Here is a 19,435-nt window from a genome sequence, read left to right on the forward strand (position 1 = left end):
CTCAATGCATTGCGAACCCGTGATCATTAAAGAAGAAACATCGCGGGAGTCAATTTAAAAATGTCGGAAACAGCAGGGAAAGCATCACACAAATGAAAGTATTTTCTTTGTAATTCATGATTTTAAAACTTGTTTGATGAAATGTTGCATTGTGTAAATAACAGCTGCAGGCGCCATGTTTGTTTATGTCTGGTGAGTGACAGCTGTCGCTCTCCGGTTACGTAACAGCCGACGCTTCGTACTGATGACGTACGCAATTGTTGAAGTGCTACAGTACTATCCCAATTCGAAGGGCTAGCGTTTCAACCCCTTCGGCTACCCCTCAGTTTGAAAAAGCGAAGGGGTAGGGGTAAGGGTAGGGGTAGAGATTAGAAATGGGATTGGGCCTTAGAGTAGACCATAGGCGATAAGAACGGTCGAACTGTGCTTCTTCCAATCTTGTGCAAAACTTCCATCGGTGCCTCGGACGTCAGAAATCCACCACGTGGTTATCACTGCTGAACGCTTAACTTCTGTTCTGTCCATATAAACCTTGTGCGATATGTTTATCATTGCTTCACTTTCAGCCTTGTGGTGGGAGGGGAGCCCGATTGCAATTGTTGTTTGTCTAATAAATATACTTTTATGCAGCTCCGGAGGTTGAATTTTCACCTAACAGAATGGAAACAAGGAAGCACAGGAGCTTGGAAGAAAAACACGAAGGAAGCACAAAAACCTGGATTTCGAGACTGAAGTCACAAGAATCGCTGTCGTGTAGGCTACTGGTGGAGCTGGATTTTCACGTCCTAAACCCATGAGGGCCAGACAGCGAGGGGAGGGGAGTGAGGAGTTTATATCGTGAGCGTGACAGGTGCAAGTGATCGATGTTCGTGTGCTTGTCAGTGGTGGAAGAGGTACTGAAGTTTAGCACTTAAGTAAAAGTACCCAGGAAAATGAAAGTAAAAATAAAAGTAAAAGTAGCCTACTACATCAACAATTCTACTTAAGTTAAAAGTAAAAATTACTCACTTTTAAATGTACTTTTGCCATTTTGATAAATAGCGACTGTTAACTAGAAAATGCATTTCCTGAAGGAAATACCAGTGCATGAAATGCAAAGGTTAAGAAAGGAAGAAGAAAAGAAAGAAGAGTGAAAGAAGGAAAGAAGAAAGGAAAGAAGAGTGGAAGAAGGAAAGACAAAAGGAAAGAAGAGTGAAGAAAGGAGAGAAGAGCAGAAGAAGGAAAGAAGAGTGAAAGAAGGAAAGAAGAAAAGAAAGAAGAGTGAAGAAAGGAAAGAAGAGTGGAAGGAGGAAAGAAGAAAAGAAAGAAGAGTGAAATAATGAAAGAAGAAAGGAAAGAAGAGAGAAGGAAGGAAAGAAGAGTGGAAGAAGGAAATAAGAAAAGAAAGAAGAGTGAAAGAAGGAAAGAACAAAGGAAAGAAGAGTGAAAGAAGAAAATAAGAAAGGAAAGAAGAGTGGAAGAAGGAAAGAATAGTGAACAAGAGTGGCTGTGGATGAAGAGATAAAGAGAGAGTGAAAATATTGAAAAAAGGAGATAAAAATGGATTGAAGAAGAGAGATTGAGTGTGAGAGAAAGTTGACTGAGAGAGAAAGATGGAGAGATGGAGAGAAAAAAAATAGAGAATGGATGGTGTCTTAATGTTCCTAGTTACAGTTAAATTGAGAGGGACAGAGAGAGTAGAGGTTCCTTTGATTTGGTGCAGCTGTCAGTGAAGCACAGGTGCAAGCCAGTTTAAAGACCCTATTATGATGTCATAATGGCCCAATGTAAGTCAATGGGAGACATTTATATTCGTTTTTCTTTAATATCTTAAAAAGTATAAAGTTTAGAAAAGTGAAAAATACATAGCATAAGTGTCGTTTACAAGACCTACGCGACACATTTTGAATGAAGTTTCTACGTTAAGCGGTTCGGGCTGAATTAATCGCAGAAAAAGGTAACAAGAAGAAGAAGAAGAAGAAGAAGAAGAAGAAGCCTAGGAATAACAATACAGGGCATTTCATGCACTGTAATAAATGCCTCACAGATGTCACTACTAGTAATAATTATAAGCAACAACATTTGTTAATTGGAAAAGTTGGTCTACTTATTGGGCCTATTGTCTGTAAACTGTTCACACTCTATCTTACAATTCTGCAGATGACAAGTTATCTACCAGGGATTATTTGCAAAGTTAAAACCATTAAACCAAACCAATGAAGACACAATTTTGTATCTTTTAATCTTTTATTTAATTGTAAACGTGTAAAAAATGGAAATATGAAACATGAAAAACAAATGGAGTTGTTAAACTGGTCAATGCAGAGTTTTATGCTCTATTGATTGAAGAAAGGAAAAAAAAAAAAAACATATTGAGTAACCCAAGATTAGGCATTAAGTTTGAATGCAAGGCAATAACCAGTCAATAAAAAAAGGCAAATCTTCACGTTAGCTTGACATTGCTAAACTACCAGCTTTATCTTACCACTACGTTAAATAAATAATCAAGGTACAATCGTGTTATTTTGATGCTATTGCTGTATGTCAACATGTATTTTGCTAGATGAACAGTATAAAATCATGACAGTAACCGCACACGATATGCAAAAGTCATAGACATTAACTTAGCATAGCAAGAACTCCGCATAACTCGACCTGTTTCTCCAAATTTGAAGGCGAATTTTGAAGACTAGCAACTCCTTTTTTGAGGTAGACGCACTGAAACCTTCACGAGTTATTCTTGGGGCCTCTGAACTTGAACATGTCCTCAGATGAGGCTGACTCTGAATTCATGCTGAAAAGTTGTTTGTTAGTCAGGCTGTTTGTCGAATGTTTAAGCAAAACAGGCAGGGCTACCGTAGTGATGCTGCCAAATATCATTGGAGCTGATAGAGCCACCTGATTGGCTGAAACGTCCTAAAGCAACGTAATCCATATTTTTGTGTAGGCAACATTTTGGCGAAACTGTGTTCATAAAATGTAACGAATAACGACACATATTGTAGAAATGTAGCGGAGTCAAAGTATAGATAATAGCTGCAAAATGTAACGAGGTAAAAGTAAAAAGTATGCACTATTATTTTTACTTAAGTAAAGTACAGATACGTAAAAATGTAACGAAGTACAGTAACGAAGTAAAAAAAAAACTTCGTTACATTCCACCACTGGTGCTTGTGAACGTAACTGAGGCAGGTGTAAGCAATCGGGATTGGGAAGGGGATTGAGGCAGGTGTGCAAAGACAGGAGATTGGGAAGGTGATTGAGGCAGGTGTGCAGAGTCAGAAGGGGGCGTGGCAGGAGCAGGGCTCCTGGAAAGGCTGCTACAGAAACAGTAAAATTGTGACAGTAAAATGTTTTTCAGAGTATGCCTGTAGTAATGTCTGTCTCCAACTGCTCTGGATGCCTGCACAAGGAGAGGTGGAGAGAGAAAGTGCATGAGAGAGGGAGAAAGTAAAGAAATACAAAACAAGTTCAGTTTCATTCTGTTGCTTTTCACACCCAAGGCTGAGTAATGATCCCTAGATTTATTGTGTTGCCATGGTAGAGAAATTCCTGCAGTGGGTAATATGACCGCCAGATAAAGTTAGGGAATGAGCAAGGATAAAGTGAAACTAGGAAATAAAAAAAGTTTTGAAAATATATTCAAAAGGCAGAATAATATATTTATATGTGTGTGGAATTTAACCCTATAAAGATAGACAATTTCAATGTTAGCCAGAACATTTTAGTGCATTGAAGTGTTTATTAGACCTTTTCATTAAATACAAATAAATAAATAGTCATTTACATATATGTTTTTTGATCATATTTGGATTAGGCCTAGATGAGTTTAAGAAACAACAACAAGGTTGCTCATTGCATATGGAACTTTTTTTCAACTTTTTCATTTTGCCTTGTCATTGGCAAAAAAAAAAAAAAACGTTCTGCTTATCACAGCACCCCTCAGTGATCAAATGAGGCCACACCGGAAGGGGCTCTGAGTCCATATGCCTAGTTCTTATCACAAACTGGAGACTTGAAACAAGAAAAAGGATGCAAACGCTCAAGGCGTGTTTCTCTTAAATAAATCAAAGTGCCACAATGGGCAAACAAGGCAAAGATCACAGGACTGAGACCACAGTACGTCTTGCTGATCACAAACAATTACACACAAAGACAAAGGAAAAGTCTAAGGCTTACATAGGAGCTAAATTAATACATTGGCTACAGGTGAGAACTAAACTTAATTAACACAATGGCTACAGGTGAGAACTAAACACAATTAACACATTGGCTACAGGTGAACCAAACATCGGTAAACCAAACATCGAGGAAACCAAACATCGAGGAACCCAAACATCGAGGAAACCAAACATCGAGGCACACTAAGTTGTGAGGGAAATAGTAAACACAGCAGAGGATGAACGGACTGGAGTAGCATATGGAGCAAGAGCAGGAACAGACACAGAGGAGCGTGCAGTTGAGGTTGTGAAAGGTCTGTGTCATCAGAGAGTTTTTGAGATATGAGCTTTCTGTTAACATCATGAATTGCAATACAAAGACTGGAGGGAATTTCAGATAAATTACCTTAAATACTTACTGTAGCATATTTCATACATGATATATTTTCCCTAAATTCCTGCTGTATCACATGTGATAGATCAATTTTCAAAAAGATTTACTATAAAATAAGTATGAAATATTTAACAATTATATGTTGCTTCAATACATTTAATTTTGATAATGAAATATAAGTTACAATACAAATGTTATTTCTACAGTAACTTCTTCAAATTGCCAAAGATTTCCCTGCAAAATACTAACATACAGAGCACAGATAATCCACTAGAGGGCAGAAGATACAGGTTTTTCAGGAAAGTATTGATCATGATGACGTAAACGTCAAAAAATGAAACAACAAGCATTATAGGGCTAAGTTAAAAAAAAAAAACATGCCACACATGTGGCCTCTTGTTCCAAGAATTGAAAAATACTCGGACCTTATGATGAAATAGTTACATCATATTTCATTGTTCTGTGAAGACACAATGAATACTGGGTTTAAAGTAATGTGCAGTTACTCACCTATTCCACATTTTGACTCACATATGTTTCAAACCCTACCAATTTTTTTAACATTAAATGTTAATGACTGATATGGCACTAAATACAAAATATTTCATTTGGTTGAGCAAACCAAATGAAACTTTAGGAGATGCAGATGTAGCCAAGTATAAGCATACCTAATTTCCAGATTTTAGTTTAAGCAATTCCTGAATTCTTGAAATGTGTCAGTTGCAGTGCCCTCTATGAAAAAAATGTTACTTCATTTGTCGTACATCCAAAGATTGTTGGCAAGCAGTGGCAGTTCTACATGGAATTACGCCCCGGGCAAGACCCCCTCCGAGCGCCCCCTGCCGGAAAAAAAATCGTATTAATTTTGTATTATAACAATATAAGTGAAAGACAAACTTAAATGTATCAATTGCACAAATCCTTCAAAAGAACATTTGAATAATTGAGAATCAATGCACACATCATGTACATTAATGTTAGCTAACCAGCTCTCTGCAAGTTATAGTAACGCGACCTATTATCCCGCGGGCCACCAAAAAAATCCGCTTAACTAATATGTTTTTATCAATATAAATATGGTTTAATGAATCAACCTTACATATTTCAGAAGTGACAGGTGTGTAGACATGCACGAAGTCTTGTTTGACTCTCAGCAGGAACATTTCTTAACTTGCGATCCTGGATGACACCGAAATCAATATTAAGTAACGTGTACCAGCGCTTGCGGGATAATAGGTCGTGCGGGATAATAGGTCGGGCTACGATAGGTTGTGCAAGCACTCAACATTATGGTTAGTTGAGTTAGCTAATCGTGGCTAACGGGATTTCGCTAACACTTGCTAGTATACAAGTGTCAAAAGGAAATCTATGGTCTAACCAGCTAGCTATCGACCAGTTCATTATTAAGATTATACTAGTAGCCTACTCTGTATGCTGTTATATTCTGTTAGCGGGATTTAGCCTAGTGTCAGATGAATGAACATGTTCATAACCTATGGTCAAATCAGCTAGCTAACGCTAGCTAGCAAACAATTCTCTTGGTGCTCAACATTAGCTGGTTGCCTTAAAGCAGCATAACGGATCAATTGCTAATCGCTAACCAGATGCTAGCGGCTAAAACTAGCTAAATCTCATCAAATGTGCTGACTTTGACACTATGACAAACTAGTTAGTCAAGTTGGCAAGTATAACACAAGACAACGCAAAATGGTAATAAGCTACTTAATAGTTCGGCAGACAGTAAAACCCGGGCGGCTTCAGGCAAACCTACATACGGTAAAATACAAAGTAATTTGCCTACGGACCCTCGTATGGCAATGGCATGGAGGCGAATCTCCATATTAAAAGTCATTATAGCGCCCACATTTTTTAAAGCTGTTATTTTAAGGTAAAGCTGTTTATCCTAACCCTAACCCTGAAGTACAATTGCCGCATAATGCCACTTTAATAGGAATTTAGGTTAAGTTAAACTTGACTGAAAACACATTTTTACCTTGTCCACTTGAGCATCCTTCAATAGTTATCTTGATAATGTAATAGACTACTCTGTAAAATATGCATTACATTTCCCTCGGGATAAATAAAGTGTCTATCTATCTATCTATCTGTAGCCTACTCTGCTAACTAGACTACTACCTACTACTAACTAGCCTACTAACTACTACCTTCACTTGTTGGATAAGTTGATGCAGTCAGTGCCGTGGTCTCCTTCCACTAATTCACCTTGCCCTTGATGACCACATTATCGTTCTGTAATACCTATTCGTATTAGCCATTTCACACAATTCAGAAAAACTAAAACGTGAAGGAATTATAGGCCTGTAATTAAAATGTTATGAATGAGCGTTATTTGGAAGAAAGTCGGGGGAGAAGTGGATCCCCCGTTCCCCCCCTTGTCCGTTCCATTTGGGAGACCCAGAGGTGAACTGTCCCCCGCGCCCCCTCCCCCGTCACCCTTCTCCCTTCTCACACAGGATCTTCTTAGCGAGCAGGGGCGCCTGTATTGATCAGTTTCAGATTTATTTTATTTTTATAAATTCGCTTTGACATTTCAACACATTTCCAGATTACTCTTGAATATCGTGAAAATACATTGTTATAGGCAGAATATCTGTGCAGGGGGAGGGGGCGTGGCGGCAACAGTGGGTCGCAAATTACTTTCTAGTCAGAATGGTGGTCCCTGGGACAAAACCAGTTGAGAAGGGAGAAAGGGCCCAGAGTGTCGCCCCCCACGTCTTATGAAAAAGTGCCGCCCCGGGCAGCTGCCCGGTTCGTGTGTGCCTAAAACCGCCCCTGTTGGCAAGTATAAGCAAACCATATCTTAATCTTAAGAAGTTCTTTAGACATTAAAATTCATCAATTGCAGCACTCCCATGGATGAAATTCATGAAATTTGGCGTTTGAGCATTTTTGTTCTCCTTTTTTCCATTTAATTGGACATGATGGTGAAGAGAAAGACAGATTGCAAGTGGCTTCGGGTAATAATTAATTAGCCACTAAACTTAAACTATTCCGATAAATGTATATAAATAGCGTGTTGTCTTCAAAAAGTTGAGCAACCTCAGGTCTACCACCTCTGATGGCGAGCCGCAGTACAATGTGTAACACTGTATCTATCCGTCAGTGACAAAGTAGCCTATTTTCTATGTCACTTTTTTTCTTGTCTAAACTGTCTTTCCATCTACAGTGTCTAGTTCGAATAATTAGCATTCCCTTTACTATACTGTTCTGCACAGGCAACGGTAAGCAGTACTTAACCTTTTTATTCCACTGAAGTCACTCAATTCTGTCTGGCTAGCCTGTTATGCTCTACTTGTCATACCAAAAGGAATACATATGCAACCCCCCAGAGCCCTTACATCCCCACATTCAAGAACATTCTGACCTGCCCCTGAACAATGCAGCATCTATTCCTGCAGTTGTTGATGCAAGCTTAATGAAGAAAGTCTGTCACTGGCCGCGCCTTCAGTTCGGGACAAAGGGATGGGTCTACCACATTAGTAGGCATACCTGACTTCTTTTGTGACCAGGGGCAGGGCTTGCCTTTCCTGACGATGGGTGTGAATTATCAGAGTAGGCAGTGTGTGTTCTATTTACACACACACACACTTTGTTGTCCTTGATAGTCTAGGCTACTGAGGAAAACCTGTTTGCACAACATAGGAGGCCATTTGTAGAATGCTGCTATCCTAATTAGGTTGATATTTGTGGTCATTGACTGCATGTTGTATGTAAGCATAGGGCCAAATATCCACAGTTTAGCTCAAATAGTCTACTCTACTGGTATGCTGGATAGGTTAAGTGTTTTGGGAAAGTGTACATAGTATTGAGACAAGAGTGAAAATGATTGCAAAAAACTGTTAGTGTTGCCTTGAAAACGGTACCGTAGCGATTTGTACTGGTACAGTACTGGCCTATACCAGGGTGTACCAATCTGTACCGGTACCAGTCTGTACTTGTCTGTACCGATCCGTACCGGTACCGTACTGATCTGTACTGATTTGTACCGGTCTGTACCGATACTGTGCTGGTCTGTACCGGTCTGGTCTGTATCAGTACCGTACTGTACCGTACCAGTCTGTACTTTACCAATCTGTACCAGTCTGAACTGATCTGGACCGGTCTGTACTGTTAGAACATTGCAGTCCACAAGGAATATGACAAGGAAAACCGGATATCACTGTCATTTTTACAAAACTTGTATCGAAAGAACCAACATCAAAAACAGTAGTTTTAAGTAGTTTTTTAGGTAGTTTTAAGTGTAGTAGAACAGCCTAAAAAGGAGCCATTGTTAGCAATATGGTAAGATCATGTGGCTGTGTAAAAGTATATGATTACATATCACCTCTCAGCATGGATCATATTTATGCCTTTGCAAATTTTCAAATTGTATAACATTATAGTGTTAAATGACAATCTCAGCAACATGAGTTGGATGTTTCCTTATGCCTTCAGATATGTTGATATGAATTGGCAGTCTCTTTATACCTTCAGATATGTTGTTCCCTTGGCTTTGTCTGGTTGTTTTCCATGTTGAGGAGACTATGGGTAAGTGTGTTTAGAGCTACATTTGCACTATTGCCACTGCCCTGCTTTGTATTGAGCAAGTAACTGTGCATTCTCACAACTCCCTCCAACCTCAGTTTCCTTTTCTATACTGGTTTTCTATACTGGTTCCTGGTGAGAAGACCCTGGCCTCACCTGGAGACACTCTCACCCTTGCCCTCACCCTTGCCCTGTTCAGTCTCACGTGATTTTTACTCAAGTAAAGTGCGCTGGTACCGCCCTGACAAAAACACCACCCGAATTCAGCTCTACAAGAAGCCACAGATTGAGGAGGAAGAACCGGCTGACCCTCAGTACTAGGGCAGGACAACTCTAATTGGGGAATTTAAGGAGGGGAATGTGTCCCTGAAAATGGAGAATCCTCACCGTGGTTGACAGTAGGGAGTACTTGTGCTACGTACATACACATGAAAATTCAGTATAAAATTGGTATGAATTGTTATGGGTCAATATATGAAAAGGTTTGGAATGACAAATTTGTTCTATTTCATACCCACTGTGCAGTTTGATGGATGTTTGTGAAACTGATGATTCTTTGAGTTGAAATTTCTGAAAGATTCTGATTGTGAGATATTATTTGGTGGCCTGTGTGGACTACGACCAGGTGGTACATGAACTACCCTACAACAATCCTTTGCACCATAATAATTTATAACTAACACCCAATACTGTGTTTTCATCTTCAGTAAACCTCTTTATGACTTCAAAACAGTGCCTCGTTCCCTGAAAAGAAAGACAGTGTCCAGTCCTCAACCAGCGAAAATATATGGACATGTCACATGTTTTGTGTATGGGAGTACTAGGCTCAGGACAGCACTACTGGGAGGTGGGTGTAAGGAAGGCTGCTGAGTATGTAGGGGTGTGCAGTGCCACAGTTGCAGCAGAGAAGAAAACCCTTTAACCAGAGAACGGCTTTTGGGTTCTCCATTATGAAAAGGGGAACAGGACTGTTTGCCAACACAGCACCACTTCTTATTGTGCCCACAACAAAGTGGCTCAGCAGGCTAGGGGTGTACTTACACATTGACAGAACTCTGACATTTTATAGTGTTAAGGAAGGATTGCCTTTGTGTTCCTATTTTAAACAGCCAGGTGGACTGACACCTGCTATAAGTTCCAGACTAAGGGACAAACATCCTCTCACAATATGCTATATGAGTGTTTGGAGTAGGTGATGATAAGCCACAGAGGAAATTTACTTTACTTAATCACTCCTACACAAACCATTATCAGAGCTACGGGAATTTGTGATCATTGTACTGTACTTTATGAAGCATATAAGGTACAGTACCATTTTGTAAGTTAAGAGTATCTTCAAATGTCATGGCGCAGTGGTCAAGGGTCTCTGCACTGGCGTTTCCTAATGTTCACCCTCAACAAGAACCAGGTTTGTCTCACAGGGGAAGGAGGTATACTATACGAAGCATGACAAAGAGATAGCAACAAAGAAGGAAAGACAGGGGAATGACAGAGACAATTCCTTAACGATAATAATAAAAGGTCCAGTGTGTAGTTTTTAGTGATATCTCATGGTGAGGTTGCTGAATACTTCTACATTTAGGTCAAACTCCTATATCAAGTGTGTGCAAGTACTTACAGTGACTGTCAAATGCCATCACAACGCAAAAAAGCCTTATCTTGAGCCAGTGTTATGGTTTGTCCGTGAGCTTCTGTGGAAACATGGCGGTGTAATATGGTGGAATCCGTGGAGGAGGACCCACTCCCGATGTAGACACAAGGGGCTCATTATAAAATAACGTAAACACAAGTACCATATAACTACCATCGACGCATATTCCAGGCACACTGATAGGCAAAGATGAGAACATCGGCATTTTCTGAAAACGACTTACAATCATGTATCTACCATTGAATAAATCAATTATTTCAATATGTTTGCATTGTATTTTATTCCTTGCACAGTATTAAACATGCTAGTATCTCTGAAGATGGGATCCCCCTCTATTTGATAATGATATTGATAATGCAACTCCAGAGTGCCATCTACTGTCCATCATTAATATTGCATTTCGACTTGATAATAGCGGACAAACTTTATTGATTTCTTAAAAATTAATTAAGATTCTAGAATCCAGGGGCTGGATTAACTCTTAAAGTGTGCAGCATCATTGTTAAAGCTCAATCTAGTGGACACGTTAGGCCTGACAACTTCACATTTGCAAAAACAAAATCACTTTTATTACAGACCAGTAAAAAAGAAAACACCATTGAACACAAATAATAGAAGCGTATGTCTGTACAGTGTGTTTCATCCTTGTCGTCTTTTCATGTCTGTAGTATTATTTACAAAACCTTATGTACAAGTACAGCTTAATGGAGAGATATTTCCATAAAAAACACAACCAGCTTAAATAGTAATAATTATGGTGATATAGCAATAATAATAATAATAATAATAATAGTATATCTATATATACAATGCAACTAGCAGAAGGACTGAAAACCGCGTATGGTAACAGAAGGCGTGAACTGTAAAATTACTTCAAGTATCTGAGGCTGAGGTGTGTAGCTTGGGTTAAGTGTTCGATATGGGTGAAGTGATTGTGACCTTGTGATGACCTCATGGTCTTGAGGGCCGTTAGGGCTTAAAGTTCAGCAATATGTCCACTAGCACATCCATTTGTACACCACAGGGAGTAGCTGTCCACAAGAGTTATATATAAGCTACACTGGCCACTTGAAAAAAAAAAAATATTACATAGAATGATAAAAACGCAAATAATCGATCTGCAGTATACATACACTTGGTGACACGTAACATTTATAAAGCCATGTGGCAAACCTTTGTCTGCCCAGGCACTCCGAAAAAGAGTGAGTGATTGAGAAGAAGTGTCTTTCTGTGGTTCATCTCAGAAGTGGTCAACATTCATCCTTTAACTCTTACTCCTCATCTCCATCCTTCATCTTCACACGGCGGTTCATTGTGAAAAGAAAAAAAACAGTCCGCAGTTCACACCGGGAGTATGCCTGTGACTGAGTCCTTTGGTCTCTGCGTCTGAGGCAAGTGTCAGACCAGATTCTCCCAGTTAACACTCCAAATTACCAGGAGCAGCACGACTTGAACAAACATCTACACCAAAGTCAAGAGAGCAGCTACTGCCTCCGTTAAAATCCTCTACGCAAGACTCAAAAAGCAACATATTAGGAGGTCTTTAGTAAAAACATGTAGCACAAAGCCTCACTTTTCCTTTCTTTTGTTGTATCGTAACTGTCAGCATTCTGATTGGACACCAAGTCCAGAGCAATCTCAGTATAACTCTGAAACCCTAAAATACCATTTCATGTACCGTCCGAGTACCAAAATGGAGGTGGAATCTTTGGCCACTTAAACTACCCATCATGTGGGGACTGTAGTACTTTCTTTCTTTCTTTCTCTCTCTGTTTCTCTCTCTCTCTCTCTCTCTCTCTCTATCCATCCCTCTCCCTCAACAGATAGGCAGGGGGTCAGAACCGTTGCCCTCTCTCTGCCGGGTCTTTTTGAGCAGCTGGATGCGGTTGTGGCAGTAGAACTTGATGGCCCTCCAGTCCCGCCGGTTGCTGACCAGCAGGGGGCAAAGCTGCAGGCAGCGCTCGCAGTCGGCCTTGGCGGGCACGCGCAGCTCGGCGATGTTCCGCGTCAGGTGGGACTCCACGGCCGCCCGCTCCTGCTCTGACCAGGGTCGCTTCAGCACGCCGCGTTTCCCTGAGAGTGAAAGAGGAGGAGGAGTCAGGATGAGGGCTTCCACAAACGTGACATACACACAAACTAAAGAAGGGGCATGTTCATGCTCACTGATGACTCAAGCACTTGATCATATACTGCATATCTCATATACAGATACCCTTCTGCTCACCCACTTTCTCTCTTACTCACACACACACACACACACACACACACACACACACACACACAACAATGATAACGGCCACCCACAAGATGCGCACACAGTAAGCATCTTCTTCTCATGTACATAAACACACCTCCCCTTCTCATTTCCCTCTTTCCCTCACACATGCAGAGACCCACATTTCAGTGACACAGAAGAATATACCTACTCATTAGCTGCTTCAGCACAGTGGTACCAGACATATTTGTCTCTTTCCTCTCTTAATTTTCCCATCATAGAGCACAAGAGCCAAGAGCTAAGCACTGTTCGGAACCAACTTCCTCTCCAATTCCCACTCACATATACTGTACACACACAAGCACACTGAATATATACAAACACCTGTGTCCACAGAGGCACATCAAACACACAAATACACACCAGTGAACTCAAACACTCGAACACGAACAAATACACACCTGGTTTGGGCTGACCCGAGCCTCTCTTGCGACCGGGGGAGAAAGGCGATGCTCCGTTCATCTTCTTAGGCCGCGGAGACTTGCCGTTGGCCGAGCCCTTCTTCATCATAATCATGGCTGCCGGTGTCACCGAAACCATCTTCTCCTTCCCCTGCTCTCCATCCGACTCCTCTGAAAAGGAGTCCCCGGAGTTCCCTGACATCACTGTTCATGGCGAGAGAGAGATAGATAGAGAGATGAAAAAGTGGACAGATTGGGGAAATGGGGAGGGGAGATGGAAAGGAGACAGAATGAAGGAGGGAAATGAGAGGTGTGGTTACTAAACAGACTCATTGGAAAATCTATCCTTAAATAAGTTACCCTGCATCTCTCATTAGAAGTAATTAGTTATTACACTGCACATTAATTAGCACTGTGGGAGACTCATGGCTAATCCTCTCTTCAATTTTCTCAGTGCGTGTTTCCCTCCATTTCAAACTCTTTTGGTGGCTTTGTTTCTCCATCTCACTCCCTTTCGTTCATCTTGCATGGTCTTCCTCTTCCACTTTAACCCATCTAATCTCCGTTTGCATATCTGTTCTCCTTCCTTCTCTCTCCACATCTCCTCCTATATCTTCTTTTCAACATTCATCTTTTTATCTCCTGTGATGTTGCGCATTATTCTTTCTCCACCACTCCCCCTTTCCTTCAACTTAACTTTGACCTTCAATATTATCTCTCTCTACCTCTCCTTATTCCATCTCTGGCTCTCTCCCTCCTTCAGTGTCTTTCCCTCCAGCTCTGACTTCCTATCCGTCTTCTTCTTTGCATCTGTGTCTTACCATCCAGCTCAAGGCAGATGTGGTGCAGGCTCATCCCTCTGAAGAGCACTCCGTCTCTCTCGCCGCACAGCACCACGCGCCCGATCAGTCCCATCAGGCCCGGGTCCTGGCCAATCCCGGCACAGCTCTGAGTCACGTGGTATTCCCTCTGCAGGAAGTTCTCCAGGCGCTGGACGGAGGTGCCCCTCTGTGCCTCCTCCTCTCCTTCGCTGAGCAGCAGCAGCTGCGTAAGGATGGCAACCTGCCGACGCACGCGGGTCTGCGTGAGGGCGCGGGGGTTGCGCGTGCCGCTGGAGCGCGCCAGGCTGCGCAGCAGGTCTGTGCCCCGCAGTGGCGTGGCAGGCGAGTGGTACGGCCGGGCGAAGACATATGGGTTGAGTGGGTCCACGCCAACGCCGGGACGTGTCTGCAGGAGCATGTCCAGGCACGCCTCAGAGTGCGGCGGCAGGATGAGAGGCTGCACACGGCCACGCTTCCCCTGCACTCCTACACGGGGCAGGTGGGGCAGCACCAGACGCTCGAAAGGCGACAGTGAGGCCTCCAGCGGGGTGAGGGCCGGCGGGGCTCCCGGGGGCACCGGGATCGGGCACTGCGGGGTGATGCGGGCGTGGTACTCGGTTATGGTGAGCTTGGAGACCTCACACTCACGCCGGCGGTTGTAGAGGATGAGCAGTGCCAGGCTGGAGTGGCACAGCAGGCGCCAAGCCTCGGCAGACTGTGGGGAGCGTGACAGAGAGATGAAGGCTGAGTGCTGCAGCCGACGTAGGTACAGCACCAGAGACGACAGCGACGAGAGCAGAGGCATGATGTGGGGCCTCCGAGAACTGCACCGAAGAAGAGAAGAGAGAAGCACAAATAGAGAGAGAAACATTAAAACTTTTTTCCCAGCTGCTTTGGTATGAGTTATAGTCTATGCAATATACTAAAGTATTAGCAGCACTGACAATTCAGCTTTGATGTGACACAGATAATCCACTCAGACCTGACTTCTGTGATCTCTTTGTGTTTTTCTAGACCGCCGAGGGGGTTTTACAGGCTGCACAAAAACAGGGAAATCCATACCTCATTATGTCCTTCTTATCATCAGCTCCACTGTCGTAGTCGCCCATGCAGTTGTCATCATCCTCGTCGTCTGGAGTAATAGCTGGGGGTAGATGTGGATGGGAGACCTGCTGCTGCAGCTCCAGCACCTCTTTATGCTCCATGTAGATGGGGGTGGGCACCTCCTCCTCTTTGGGCCTCCTCTCGGCTTCCTCCACCTCCTCCTCTCTCTCCTTTTTCACCTTACGCCCCACCTTCCTGGGCGGATTCACCACCTGTATGGGCGGGCTCCTCTTCAGCACAGACACAGGGACTCCACCCCTTCTGGGTGGTGTTGTAGCTATGGGGGCGGGGCTCTTGCGGGGGCCTGGGGACAAGGCAGGGCTCCTCCTGGAGTTCGGAGAAGGGGCGTGTCTGGGCGGGGCTGACGGGAGCACCATGGCAGCTGCTCCTCCACCAGGGGCAGAGCCGTCTCTGAGGTGCAAGGAGGAGGAGGAGGAGGAGGAAGGCAGGGAGGCGTGGAGGTGTGGGGGGTGGGCTGACGGGAGTGGCTGTGTGTGGGCTCGCTCCAGGGCAGCCCTCACATCCGGCTGGTGGGCGTGGTGCTTGTCCAAGTGGCGCTGCAGGGAGCGGAAGTGACGGCCACAGTACACGCAGCACTGCTTGTAGGGCATGGGGATGCGCAGGTGCACGCCGCCGCTGCTGCTACTGGCGCCAACAGCCGGCGCTGGGCACTTGAAGAGTGGCCGCGATGGGTGAGGATGCTGCGGCGGGGAGGATGGCAGCGAGCGAGGGATGGCGGAAGAGGAGGCAGAGGAAGAGCAGCCGGGAGGGTGGCCTTGGGGACGCTGCTGGGGGGGCTTCTTCTTGGCAGAGCCGGGGCAGACAGAGCCAGAGGCCAGGGCCAGGGAGGGGTGCCCACGCCTCTTTTGCCGATGCTGGGCGCGACCCCTCTGGCCAGAACCATCAACGCCATCCTCTTCCTCGTCCTCCTCTTCGTCAGAGTCACTGCCGTCAGAGTGGGACAGCGGGGAAGAGGACGGAGAGAGGGACCAGGATGGTGTGATGTAGTCAGAGACAGAGACGGGCACCTGTCCTGCCTCATCCTCCTGTGAGAGACAGAGAGAGAGAGAGAGAGAGAGAAGAAACGAAATTGATTGAGTGATTCATAAACACAACACGGCAGTATTATTTTTGGTATAAAAGACTCTGATATAAAACTGTGTTGGCACACACACGAACCGGGGCAACAGGACTCTTACCTTCTTGATACCATTTTCAGGGTCAGAGTTACACTCAAAACCGGCCGGAGGCACAGTGCCATGGAAACCCTGCGAAAAATGCATGCATATTCACATTTAGTATATAATTATGACCACCTCACCCGACGGTTACTGAGCTGTTACCATGGCCACAGATGCTCTGATGCACTGTAACCATCCCAGCTTCAGTCACTGTATATTCACAGAACATACATTATACTACTTGTGTTTAAGCTGATGAATAAAGAAATGAATCATTGAATACATTATTAGATTGGTGCACATTTTAAATAACTGCTTCACACATCAGAAAATAACAATATAAAGAGTAATGTAAGAGAAACGTGTAATACTGTTGATCACAGTAATCAGAGCCTTATGGAGTCTGATTGTTATCAACAGCATGCTGAGCTGAAATGGGAGGACCAGAGAGAGAGAGAGAGAGAGAGAGATACACAGAGAGAGAGACAGAGAGAGAGAGAGAGAGAAAGAAAGAGAGAGAGACACAAAGAGAGAGAGAGAGAGAGAGAGAGAGAGCGCAGGGGAAAATAAATCAGGCATGGTTACTATTGCCATGGTTACGGTGAGGCTCACCATTGCGTTCTCGCCCCATTCAGTCAGACTGTAGTCTACCGTTATCTCCTCTCCCTTAGTGATGTCGCGGATTGCTATGACGACCAGGCGCACTTGATTCCCACAATGCACCTCACGGATGCGGCAGTTTGGGGTGGGGGGGTAGAGAATGGGCCCCCGCGCACCACTGTCCCCCTCCTCTCCCTGCTCAGACACACTGAGACACACAAGAGAGAAAGCTCAATGTATGCACATGCACACACTCGCATGCACACACACCAACACAGAAGAAGGCCAGGCAGTAGGCAAATACAAGTCACACAACACACACACACACACGCGCGCACACACATCACAAATACCACATCCACACACACAAGCACAAAGGGGTAGACACAAACCATCAGCAATACCACACACACACCGACGCACACACATACAAGTAATCAGCAAGCTCGCAACACACTCAAAACTCTCACAGCTCAACACAGTCTTTCTTCCTCCATCTTTTCTTCACACACGGATCAACACACCATCCACACACACACACTTTTTCGTTATCAGCAACAGACACACACACCATAAGTGGAGCACGCCCACACCCTCCATCACCAGAACACACACACACTCATCCAAATGATAAGTCGTGTACACATAGAAGCGCGTACACACACACACACACACACACACACACACACACACACACACACACAAACACAGCTAAGTCAGCAGGTCTTCCGCTTTTTCACACAAAAACCCACTCACACACACAGACTCAAGACACACACACACACACACCATCAGCTGAAAGATTCAGTCACACACTACTCACTGTCAGCAGTGCAGTGTCAAGTCCCCCCTCCCCCGCCACACACACACAAACTTAAATGTATGAGCAATTGCACACACACTGGGCATGGTCACTTACTAAACATGAGCAAACACACATTCACAAGCATGCACGCACACACACAACCATCATTAATTACGCACATAGAGACACAGACACAAAAAGCGTTACCAGTAACAAACACACACCCACACCAATGACTATGATGACTCACATACACACACACACCTAAATTATGCCTACTCTCTTTCTCATAAACACACACCACCCAACTCATACTTATACATACACACACATACATATTTCTGCTTATTTCTTTCACTGTTTTTCATGTATACACAAGCACATACTCTTTATTACGTATAAACACAAACAAATGGTAGCAAAAATGCTATTGTAATTTCTCAAAGGGCAAAAGACAAACAGAAAAACTTTTCACTCTCAGTAGGTCTAAACATTACACATTTCGGAATCAACAACACACACACACAGACACACACGCAAACACGAACACACACACACATAAAGCGTTTAACTACACACTACAGCAAAATCACACCCACTCACACATACCATCAGCTGAACTACACACTGCAGTAAACACACACAAACACACACACACACACACACATTCCATCGGCCTTGCTATAATAAACATGTTGCAATAAACACAGGCAGTCACACACAGTCAGCATTCTCAAAAGTACCCCGGCTCCCAGACACACAAACACATGTTCAGCCCCCCACACACACATCACCGAATACACAATCAAGCATACTAAGAAACACATCCAATACCGCACAAACACAAACACAAACACACACAAAGACAGACACTTCAATTCCCTCACCAGAGCTGTGTAGAGTCTGCTATGTAGTAGGGGCCTTCTGGAGCAGGGAGTTTGTGCCTGCCCCCCTCTCCCCCCTGGTACTGACCTTCACCTAAAACACACACATACACACTCGTCATGTAAACATACTCAACATTCACACTCACACACTTACACAAACCGTCATGCCTTAACACACACAGATCCAAACACACACACATATGTTGGTCCTTTTACCCCCCCCCCCCATGCACTCATATAACACATCATAGGCTTTCACTGTCATTGTACTCACAGCCCATAGACACCAACATACCAAATACATGTGCACTATACTCAGTCATGAACTACTTTACATGTCTTTTCCTCTCTAGCTGTGATGACTTGTACAGTAACACAGGGACAAGGACACATGAATGCCATCTAGTGTGACGTGCCAATCCAGCTCAATGTGACCTGAGCAGCGCTGTTTGGCACACTTGCATGCTGCCTTAGGTTAGCAAAGGTCCTTACCTGGGCAATAACTGTGCTCTGAGGTGCTTTCTTCATCATCCTCTGTGGCAAAAACACGATCGCACACTTTCACTGGGGTCCCTTTCCGTTTCCTTCCACAGCCACGTCTGTACAAACACACACAAGCACAAAAGAAAAAA

At 43.7% G+C, this 19,435-nt stretch overlaps 1 protein-coding gene across 1 annotated transcript in view; it reads right to left on the bottom strand.

Moving 5' to 3' along the window:
• Positions 1 to 11,338: 11,338 nt before the first annotated feature.
• Positions 11,339 to 19,435, bottom strand: part of LOC308363877 (uncharacterized protein) — a 15,550-nt gene continuing 7,453 nt past the window's right edge. Inside the window, exons 2-9 of the mRNA XM_080836767.1 lie at positions 19,296 to 19,402; positions 18,804 to 18,894; positions 17,124 to 17,319; positions 16,530 to 16,598; positions 15,289 to 16,376; positions 14,227 to 15,050; positions 13,406 to 13,609; positions 11,339 to 12,802 (exon numbers count right to left, since the gene is read on the bottom strand). Coding sequence (XP_080692893.1) covers positions 12,546 to 12,802; positions 13,406 to 13,609; positions 14,227 to 15,050; positions 15,289 to 16,376; positions 16,530 to 16,598; positions 17,124 to 17,319; positions 18,804 to 18,894; positions 19,296 to 19,402 — 2,836 coding nt within the window. The 3' untranslated portion in view covers positions 11,339 to 12,545. The remainder of the gene's footprint in view (positions 12,803 to 13,405; positions 13,610 to 14,226; positions 15,051 to 15,288; positions 16,377 to 16,529; positions 16,599 to 17,123; positions 17,320 to 18,803; positions 18,895 to 19,295; positions 19,403 to 19,435) is intronic.

The sequence above is a fragment of the Sprattus sprattus genome (genome assembly GCF_963457725.1).
Source record: "Sprattus sprattus genome assembly, chromosome: 4".
Taxonomy (NCBI): Eukaryota; Metazoa; Chordata; class Actinopteri; order Clupeiformes; family Clupeidae; genus Sprattus; species Sprattus sprattus.